The 11,540-nt window shown below is 40.7% G+C and overlaps 1 protein-coding gene across 1 annotated transcript in view; it reads right to left on the bottom strand.

The window, feature by feature from the left end:
• LOC109953338 (extracellular calcium-sensing receptor-like) overlaps positions 1 to 6,956 on the bottom strand; it is a 15,600-nt gene extending 8,644 nt beyond the window's left edge. Inside the window, 6 exon segments of the mRNA XM_020588789.1 lie at positions 396 to 617; positions 724 to 929; positions 5,087 to 5,382; positions 5,626 to 5,915; positions 6,020 to 6,314; positions 6,883 to 6,956. Of these exon segments, the coding sequence (XP_020444445.1) occupies positions 396 to 617; positions 724 to 929; positions 5,087 to 5,382; positions 5,626 to 5,915; positions 6,020 to 6,314; positions 6,883 to 6,941 (1,368 nt within the window). The 5' untranslated portion in view covers positions 6,942 to 6,956.
• Between the last annotated feature and the right edge of the window lie 4,584 nt (positions 6,957 to 11,540).

The raw sequence follows: 11,540 nt of genomic DNA, 5'->3' as shown, positions 1-11,540 counted from the left end.
CGCTGTGTGTGTGTGTGTGTGTGTGTGTGTGTGTGTGTGTGTGTGTGTAAGCTTGTTGACTAACAATAACCTCTGTTCATTGCAGATTGCTAAACTAAAACAACAGCTGCAGCAGCGCAGCAAACCTGCAGTCTCAGGGGGGCACGATAAAGACCGCCAGTGTGGCTATCCTCAAGGGAGCTGTAGCCTAGGAACTACTCAGGTGCTTACTGTCATCAGTACACATAAACATACCTCACAGCTTACTTCATCCATGCATGTGTGTGCACATTTCACACTGACACAGGCACCTGCCACATAGAATACATAGACAAAATCACACAGATTTGTACTTTTGTTACAGAACTGATATAATTCATTTCACCAAGATTTAACACTATATTATTGCTCCTCACTTGTGTGCTGCCCTCTGCCCAGGTGAGGTTCCTGTTGATATGTAACTCCTGGCCCAGTGGCAGTGATGCATCATAATACCCTACGGTCACCAACACAATGCTGCCACTCTCACTTTTCTGCCAGTTAACCAGCTCATATGTGGCCACAGGATCCCCATTGGCATCAAATGACACAGGATAACCATTCTGGGAAAAATTTACTTTCTTCAGCTGAGTAAGAACCTGTGAGGTTGGAATAAGATAATGTACAAAACATTATTTAATAAAATGTAGATTATAATTAAAATAAATAATGCACTAGGCTTTTAATTTATTTGTTTTAAGTGACCTGTTTGGGCTCGATCCTGGTGAGTTTATCACACTGAGTAGTAGAATTAGTCTCCTGACACACAGCATTATGAATGGCATGTGCTATTGCATAAACAGCCTTGTACACCATGTTAGTGATTCGGAGTTCAGATGTGTCAGTGTACGGGTTCTGGAGCTTCTGTATGTCTTCAGTTCCATCGCACACCTTCTTGTCTGTGGCAGAACCTAAAAACATACAGACACAGAGACAGGTGTCTTTTACTTAGCTCTTGGTTCCAGCAGGTGGTGTTTTGGGGTTACTGGCAGGATAGTTCCTGTTGCTGTGGTAAGCATATTCACTTCCTATTTGACAACGCACTGTGCTTTGCCTGTTACTGGATTGGTCACAGATCCTTTTTAGATTTAAAAGTCACTGATTTCTAGATTTCACTGAACACTGAATAATTTGTGAATCATAACATACGCTTGCACTACTCAAGCACTGAAGTGTTAAAAAATATCCTACTAATTTCACATTTCATTTGCTGCTTTAGGTCCACTAAATGATAGCAGTCTTTTTTACTCTGCCTCTTTTAGTGATAATGGAATTTTTTATAAATGTAAGATTCTAGCAGCACTGGAAACCAGGCTCACTGAATTGGAAGCACAACTCCAGACCATGGCAAACTGCATAGCTAGCCATGCCCATTTAGCTGGTGCAGGTCCTCCTAGACCTAGCCCAGTCCTAGTTAGATGACCTCCAGCAAAATGTCCTGAGCAGCTCGGACTCCAGCAAGGTGGCTGGATGACATTTTCCAAGAGACATAGCTCGAAACAAATAGCCATGGTTCACAACAAGCCTGTTCACATTTCAAATCAATTTTCACCACTCACTGATACACTCGTTAAGAAACCCACTTGTTATGTCTTGATGCTTTTCTGTTCTCTTTCCTCTATCCACTCACCCCAACAGGTCAAGGCAGAAGGCTGCCCATCAAGAGCCCAGTTCTATTGGAGACGTCTTCCATTAAAGGGATTTTTCCCTGTCGCCTGTCACCAAGTGCTTGCTCAAGGGGGGTTTGTTGGGCTTTTCTTTGTAATACTGTAAGGTCTAGACTTTACTATGTAACCTGCCCTGAGGTAAATGTTGTGGTGATTTGGTGCTATACAAATAAAATTGGATTGAATTGAACAACTCTGAGCAGAAAGTCAAGACCTTGCAGAAAAAAATTAGATGTGATCTGGTTGATGTAAGCAGCTTGATAAATGAGCCTGATACCCAGATGTTGTCACCTACAGAATCTTTTCATCAAGATCCTGAGTGACAGTGAATTCTGGTCGTCATCCAGAATTCATAGACCTGTAGATACATGTGTAACTCTCATTCTATTTCATTCTTTCTGACTGCCAGAGATGGTATGTAATACCTGGATGACATGCACCAATAAAGTCACAAGGAAACTGCAATTTCTGTGCCTCAGCTGCAAACTAAAGATGTAGACAGAATAATTGTCACAGCAAGATGGGAGGTGGCCACATTAAACCTGCAGTAATGGGCAAAAATACAAGGTGAAACCCAGGTTGCTGCAGCACAGATGTCACTTGGCGGAACACCTGTCAATGCAGCCCACAATGTAGAAATGCTCCTTAGGAATGGTAATTCGCATGAGGGATCTACAGGCCCTGAGCCTATAAGCCTGAGATACAATGTTTATAACACAGTGGAGGAGCCTATTTTCAGACAGGGCACAACCTCTCTGATGTCCACCATAACAAACAACCAGTGCCTCAGACCTACAAAACCCATCCACCATCTATACATGTCCTCAGGTCCTGAACAGGACAAAGCAGTTCAAAATTGTCAGGGTTGCTCTCTCTGCAGACACCGGTGTCCCAGGAATGTCCTGCAACTGTTGTAAATCTGTCTAACAATCACCTGGCCTACATGGCCTCCAAGTTCACATTCAGTCTCCACTGGTTCCTTGTTTAACACAGACTATGACATTTTGGCTCCCGTTCTGGCATACTGCCCAATTCTACTAACTTGTAAGTAAGACTGTAACTTTTGTTGCTACACACTCTGCTGAGTACTTTATCTGCTGTGTGGAATCCTGCCTCTGACATTGTTTGCTGCAGTGCACCTCACACTTGTTCCTGTCAGCCTTTATCCACACAGCCGTGGCTTCCGTCATCGACACCATTCCATCTGGGCCAGTTTCTCTGCAGAAACCCTCTCTGCTCACCTCAGCTCATCATCCAACTCAACAGTCCACTTTCAGCAGCTCATCTCTCCAACACCATCACATCTGGGCCAGCCGCTCTGCAACCTTTCCTACTCACCTCAGCTCACCACTCAACTCAGCAGTCCATCTCCAGCAACTCATCTCTCCGGTGTCACTCCACCTGGGCCAGCTAATCCAGCTGTGGTACAGCTCACAACTCCACTCCCCAAAGCAAGTAGTGTGAAAACTGGGAAGGAAGTGGCACTCCACTAAGTCAGAAGAATATGGCTTATCCTGGAAAAGTAGTTTAATAACACATAAAAAGCTCTACATAGTACTAGAACTGCATATAATTCATCACTAATGATGAAAATAAAAATTCCAGGTTTCTTTTCAGCAATGTAGCCAGGCTGACAAAGAGCCACAGTGCGGTTGAGCTTAGTATTCCCTTGGATCTCAGTAGTAATGACTTCATGAGCTTCTTTACAAATAAAATCACAACTAATAGAGAACAAATTAATGTGACCCTTCCCACAACTCTCATAGATCATTTATCAAGTACAACAGCTTCAGACATCTGTAAGACATCATTTACATTTAGACTGTTTCTCTCCCATAGATCTCTCTGAATTGACCTCAGAAGTTGCTTCATCTAAATCACCAACATGTCTCTTAGACCACATCCTAACTAGACTGCTCAAAGACTTTTTACCCATAATCAACACATCCATTTTAGATCTGGTCAACCTTTTTCTTTTAACAGGTTATGTTCTACAGGCTTTTAAGGTTGCTGTAATTAAGCTTCTACTCAGAAAGCCTACTCTTGACGCAGGAGTTCTAGCTAATAATAGACCAATTTCCAATCTCCCCTTTATTTCTAAAATTCTTAAAAAAGCTGTTGCAGAGCAGTTATGTAACCACTTACACAAGAACAATTTGAGTATTTTCATTCAGGATTTAGAGCCCATCATCATATAGAAACGTCACTGGTAAAAGTCACCAACGATCTCCTCCTTGTCTCAGATAACGGACTCGTCTTTATACTTGTCCTCTTAGATCTCAGTGCTGCTTTTGACACCACTGATCACCACATCTTATTACAGAGACTAAAACATGTTATTGGATTTAACAGAACCGCACTAAGTTGATTTAAATCTTATTTATCAGATCAATTCCAGTTTGTTCATGTTAATGATGAATCTTCCACACAGACTAAAGTTAGTCACAGTGTTCCACAGGGTTCTGTGTTAGGTCCATTTCTCTTTACTTTATACATTCTCCCCTTAGGCCATATTATCAGGAAACGCAGCATAAATTTCCATTCCAATGCAGATGCTGACTCCGAGGGAGCTGCCAAGGGGCTCCGTTGAGAAGCTGGCAGACCACGGGGAACCAAATCCTCTCTAACCAATACAGAGCCACTAGCAATACTCTGTTGCTACACTTGGCTATTCTGTGAAGCATCAGCCTAAGAAATGGGACTGGAGGGAAGCATATGGGAGGTCATCTGGCCACAAATACACCAGTGCATCCCAACCCAGTGGACTGGTCGATTCTACAGGGAGTGTGTGTTTGAACCTCCTGCAGAGACTGACTGGATCTGGTGCCCCCTTGGTGGTTCACAGGGAAGACTGTAGATGGACCATCTGGCTGAACAAGAACATCCTTTCCCTCCAGGGACAGATAGAAATGTCTGATCAAGACCCACTGCATGCAGTCCTAATACATACTGTGTTGGTGCCTCTGCTGGGGACTCCAGGTCCCACTGATTGTTTAAATAGCAATTGATGTTAAAATGTGTTGAAAATAAATACGTCATTTGGAATCATTGTGTATAACAACCTAACTCAAGCTCATGTACATATTCTGTAATTGATTCATACTAATAAATAATAAATGTAATTTTTTATCTTTGTTTATCTTGGTGGTAAAGACCTTGTGCATATTATGTGCTTGTGTTTAGGGCCTTATTGATAATATTGTGAAACCACTATAGTCTGGTTCACACCATATCTTCTCCAACACAGCAGAGTGCCTACACTTGACCTGAAAGATGATCATATCAAGCAGTATACCCCATCTGACCACAGGAACACAGGAAGCTCTACTTAGACAGACAGTCAACAAAACAACACAACCAGAAGGACCCACCTTATTTACAAATCACTGTAATTTTCTCACCTTTTTCCAGCCTGCAGTTGAACACATCCTCCCAGAACTCAGTCAGAACTGGAGAAGCTGCAACTTTAGAGGGAGAGAGATCCAGCAGGAAGTCTCTCAGACCTGGGATGACAGATTTCTGAATGGCAAATCCAATGGTTCCAGCAAAGAAGGTGAACCTCATCATGTCTGGATGAGTTATCCAGGACTCACTGCCTATCCACTGGCGAGGTGGGGAAGACTCATGAGACAACTCGTCCAGCAGGAGCCTCATGTCTCCAGTAGATGAAAATGCCACAACAACCATAGCTGTTGACCTAGAAAAATATTAAAGTGGATTATATTAATCAAATATAAACAATTCAGTTTGAAATGTCTCAAGAATTGAACTAGATTACAGCAGACATGGTGATGCAAAAAGATGAATTGCCAATTTGCCACAAAGATGAAATAATATAATAATCATTCTCCAGTCCTCTCTTTGACTAAATCTTGTTGTTTTGTGTGCAAAAATGCAGTGTCAACAAAATAAACACAAGCACTGGCTGAGATGTAGAAACCTGCGGATAACATCAGCCACTCTCTGGATCCTGCTGCGTGGTTGGGTCCGATGGAAAGATTCAGAGTATTCAACACAGATCCCCTCTTTGTGCGCTGCATCCAGGAAAGACACCATGCCATTATTTCCATAATCTGTATCTGACCGGACAGCACCTATCCAAGTCCATCCAAAGTGTTTCACCAGCTTGGCCAGTGCAACAGCCTGGAACTGATCACTGGGGATTGTTCTGAAGAAACTCGGGTACTGACGCTTATCAGATAGGCATGCACAAGTGGAAGAATGGCTCACCTGAAGGAAAACAACATGGTAGGATAATTCTATAATGGCACTGTCAAAAATCAGTACGGGTATATTCTAAATTTAAAAGTTTGCCAAAAAGTCAAAATATTTACTTGAGGAATATTAAAAGACCCAACGACGCGTGAAAGACTAATGGATGGTGAGGATGCAGACTCACCAACAACAGCCATCACTGTACTAGATTTAGTACAATTGTTGCCGGTATCAAACACAAGGTCCAACCCATTAGAAAGCTGAGAAGCCACACTGACTGCCACAGTCACTGAGGCGCATGAGTCATGGATCTGATAACCGAGCCTGATGCCTGGTAGCAGCTTTGTACTGTTGTTAATCTCCTCAATGGCAAAGACCATTGCACATGAGATGCTAAGTTCTAAAGCGTCAATGCTGGAGACAGATATTCATGTTTAAATATAAGCTAGATATGATAAAGACAATGATATTCACAGAAAACACAGAGTCAAGGAGAGCTTCATTTTAAGTAGATGAAACTGTAAGTATCAAAATTCAGGAACATTATCTTTGTTGTCTTACAATACTGAACATGAAAGCAACACCCACCAATTAGTTCAATCATCCAAAAGAATTTATGAAACCTTTCTACATATTCAGTCTTCTACTGTTAACCACTGGATATTGGAGATGATTTTATGAATTTTATGCAGATGTGTCACTGCATCTGTAAGGACCAACATTCAGCAACATTATATTTTCAGTTGAAAAACACAAACATTCCTTTTTTCCACATATAGCCACAATCTCCTGTTTTTGTGAATATAGTACCATTTATATGACCTAAAGCTGATTTGGCCAATAATGTGAAAAAATTGAAATTACTCTTTAAGTTTTCAATTCTACAAAAAATAAATATATTAAAATTTATAATATCATATGAAAAACATGTCTTTCCCACACAGTCACAGCCTTTTATCCCCCACTTCTCCCTCTTACTAACCTCCCTGTGCACTGCAATGGCTCTGGCCTGGTGGTGTAGTTATGCTTCACTGTGTGCATGTTGTAGTGAATAGAGAAAACACCTCCAATAACATAGTCACCATCCACTGAGAATGCAGGTGGATGAGCTGTACCCAGCAGCTCACACCTCAAAGATGAAGCCTCAGTACTGACCCCAGCACCAGCTCTAACCTCTGCACACCCAGCACTTTGTTTCACACCATCCCCACAAAAATTTAAGGCAAAGGCTGAGTTCAGCTCAAACAAACCCAGAGCCAATCTCAGACCAATAAAAAGAGTGGAGATCTCCATCCCTGAAATGCATGTGTGCTTTATTGTATTTTCAATGGTGTATATAGCATTTGGAACAAATGTGTCCCTCCTTCTACTATACGTCAGCTTACTATTCATCAGAGAGAAGACATCCTTGCTCAGTGGTCTGTGCTTAATTCCATGTATTTTAGATTGTTGGGCTGCATGTACTAAGTAACCTCCACACAAAGCTCCTGGTTTCTTTCACCTTTAGTAAACTTACCTTTGTGAACACCAGGTTTATCCCTTATGTTGTCCTATCCTTTTCTTGGCTTTTCACTTAAGCTTTAGACTTGTTCATGTGAACAATTCACTGATGAAAAGTGATTTTGCTAAACAAAAGTTTAATGTTGTTCAGTGGAAACATCTCAATGATTTGAAGTGTATTGGTCTCAGTGTTATTCTTTCCACAAATGACTTTCATTGTATTATCTCTATAAAGACAATATTCTGATAGTGTGTTTTATAAATACTTGGATACCATTCTTAAAGAACTTGGAATAAAGAGTTATCATGGGTGATTTTCTCACCGATTAGGAAAAAGCTTAAATGTAGATGGAACCTTAATCAGACTGACTTCTGTTAAATGTTTTTAATAAGTATTTTGTTGAATCTGTCATTGCTATGGCTTTAAAATTCCCAAGAAAATTTGAAAACATGACTTCTCCTGACATAAGGAAAACTATATTAAAAATGCCAGCTGTCTCCCCCTCACTTGTTGGCAAAAGCAGCCTTTACAGATAACAATTATTTCATTAAACTTGATGAATCACTACTCATCAAATGATTGCCAAGTGTAACCCTGTTAATTTGGCCCCATAAAGCCCTAATGTATTGTGTAGATGTAAGCGCTTGCCAGACTTAGTGCAATTCATGGGTTTCATCACTAGGTGGCAGTGTACTAAAACTGGACTAGAGCAGAATGTTCTTTTTTTCCCCTCTCTTGGCATCTACAGTGGTCCCTCCTTAATCGCGGGAGGTACGTTTTAAAAATAACCCGCAATAGGCGTAGTAGTGAGCTTTATTTTTTACAATTATTATAGATGTTTTAAGGCTGTAAAACCCCTCACTACACACTTTATACACTTTTCTCAGACAGGCATTAACATTTTCACACTTTTCTCTCTTGTTTAAACACTCTCAAAGTTCAAACCTTCATAGAAAAATAATAAATATAAAATATAAATAAATAAAAATACTGTATAAACGTTTTCCTATAAATAATAATGATGGATTTTAGAACTAACAAATTTAATTTCTGTACTGTGCAGTAGACACGGCATGCAAAAAGCATGCAAAGAGCATGCAAAATTGTACTAAAAAAAAAATCAGCGAAACTGTGAGGCCGCGAAAGGTGAACCGCGTTATAGCAAGGGACCACAGTATCTTGCTGGAGCAGGTATAAGTACGCTGGAGAAGAAAAAAAAGCGGCAAAAAAAAGACAGGCCGCAAATTATTGTGGTTTTGATTCAAGAGCAAAATTGATTTGTAAACTTTGTACAAACAAGATATATCCTCGCCGAACTGTGCTTTGAACTCCATTGGAACTTGAACTAAACCCTTGTGAAACTGTGGTTGTCTCGGTGAGTCATGATCACTATTTTATGCTACACTAGCATACTATAGTCACTGGGAAATGATGTAGATGACTATAAAATGATGATTCAGCCCTACTGTTGTTAAAAACCAGTCGGGGTAACACTAAAAAATAACAGTGGTAACTGCTCACAGTGTACATTTTATTTTTTGTTTACCAAAATCTGTCCTTTGGTCCTATGGGAAATGTCATTGACCATGAGCTGTTGGCTTGGTACAAGTTGCACAAGCTTAGTTTTACACAGCACACAATCTTATGTCAGTGTATTGGGTGACATGCAAGACTAATTTTATATTGTTTATTGTACTTGTGATCATACTTGGAGCCGATTATACAAATGATTTATGCCTATAAAGGGGGAACATGTTTATTTTGGGACATTTATACCAAATTTTAGGTTAAATATACTAAACGAATGGACTATGGAGTGGTGATACAAATGCAAAAAGGACACCTAGTTTGTAAATAGCGGTTAATTCTCTGCACATTTTTTGTAGACTGGTTTTTATAGAAGCTTCTTCTGGTTCTGGATTCCTGGTTCATCTTCTGAAGTTGGTTCCCTCCTCGTTCGCCCTGATGCCTGGGTCCACCTCCTCTACTAACAGCGCTGCAACGGCTCCATCGTTGGTTGAACATTGAGTATTGGGTGGGGGGGGGGGGGTGCGCTAGGTGATTGTGCATTGAATGAAGTTCTTTAAATAATAATTGCACGCCAGTTTAACTACAGCCTGTTGTCCTGCACTCATTGGGGTGGAACCTATAAGCCCTTTCAACTATACAGCTTATGTATACTGCCAACCTCCTCATTGAACCTAGTCTTTGATAACCCTATCTTTAGATTCCTAGTGCTGCTACGAGTAGTACTACCACTGTAGGGTTACACAAGCATTATGGTTTGAGTAAAAAAAGTGCTTTTTGATGGTCTACTTTATGGTTAATTATGTTAATGACCGATTGCTTATGATATATGTTTTAAACCAAAGTTAACCTTTCTCAACCAATCAGGTGAAGCCACTGTTCAAACCAGCAAATAAACTAAGACTTCCATCTCTCCTTTGTTCAGAATAAGTTTGTTCATTGAAATGCTTGTTTTCATCTGTGTCCCTTGAAAGCTATTTTTCCAAGGTTCTCTGTCCACCATAACAAACAACCAGTGCCTCAGACATACAGAACCCATCCGCCATCAATACATGTCCTCAGGTCCTGAATAGGACAAAGCAGATCAAAAGCAACAAGCAATTCTGCTCCTGTTAGTTCTGGAGCAAAGCTACCAGCCTCCCTGTGAAAGACACTCAATATTGTTGCCCCTGTGAAAAAGAAGCAATGTAACAGATGAAGGCTAGCCCATGGTACAGCTCACAAATCCGCTCCTTTAAGCAAACAGTGTGAAAACTCAAATTGATAGTTGTGAACCAAGCCCTTGCTAATACAACTTGGAGAACATCTACTGTGCAAAGCATGCAAAAACCTTCAGGAACTGGTTCAACAACTGAGATCCAACATTAGGTGAAAGCCACCATTATTCTTTGAAACTATGAAGCAAGTCAAATAAAACCCACACAACTGCATTGTGCAGGGAGAGACAACTGATGCCTGGTCCCTGAGAGTCAGGCCCTGTTCCCCAGCAGCACTGTGGCAGTTCTACCCTTTGGCACCTGAAAAGGCTCACACTAAATCTTCTCCAATACAGCAGAGTGCCTACACTTCACAGGTAACGACCCTCACTGATACTGGGCTGTAACGACTCAGTCGTTAATGGACAGTGTTGGCCTTCTAAGGACTGAAACCACACCGAGGGGGATAAATATCTCCAACTCAACACCAGTCAGTCAGAACTGATGAAGCCTCTTGGATGAGAGGTGAAACGTCTTCGATCTAGAAATCCAAGTCTAGTTGATTTCCAAGGTTATTTCGGTTGCGGTTTACTATGACCTGGATGACTGAGAATCTGCACAGATACAGTGTCAAGGAGAGCTTCATTTTAAGTAGATGAATCTGTAAGTACCAAAATTCAGGAACATTATATTTGTTGTCTTACAATACATGAAAGCAACACTCACCAATTAGTTCAATCATCCAAAAGAATTTATGAAACCTCTCTACATATTCAGTCTTCTACTGTTAACCAGATTGGAGATTATGTTAATTTTATGCAGATGCGTCACTGCATCTGTAAGGACCAACATTCAGCAACATATTTTCAGTTAAAAAACACAAACATTCCTTTTTTCCACATATAGCCACAATCTCCTGTTTATATGCATATAGTATCTGAAATTTATATGACATAAAGCTGATTTGGCTAATATTGTGAAAAATTACTCTTTAAGTTTTCAATTCTACACAAAAGCACAGCAAAACAAAAAACATTTATAACATCATGTGAAGAAAAAAATTTCTTTCCCACACAGTTACAGCCTTTTATCCCCCACTTCTCCCTCTTACTAACCTCCCTGTGCACTGCAATGGCTCTGGCCTGGTGGTGTAGTTATGCTTCACTGTGTGCATGTTTGTGTGTATGGAGAAAACACCTCCAATAACATAGTCACCATCCACTGAGAATGCAGGTAGACGAGCTGTACCCAGCAGCTCACACTTCACAGATGAAGCCTCAGTACTGACCCCAGCACCAGCTTTAACCTCTGCACACCCAGCACATCCCCACAAAAATTTAAGGCAAAGGCTGAGTTCAGCTCAAACAAACCCAGAGCCAATCTCAGACCAATAAAAAGAGTGGAGATCTCCATCCC

This window comes from Monopterus albus, unplaced genomic scaffold, assembly GCF_001952655.1.
Source record: "Monopterus albus unplaced genomic scaffold, M_albus_1.0 scaffold629.1, whole genome shotgun sequence".
In the NCBI taxonomy this organism is placed as follows: domain Eukaryota; kingdom Metazoa; phylum Chordata; class Actinopteri; order Synbranchiformes; family Synbranchidae; genus Monopterus; species Monopterus albus.
The sequence above is the reverse complement of the archived record's forward strand: the minus strand, read 5'-3'. Positions and strand labels throughout refer to the sequence as shown.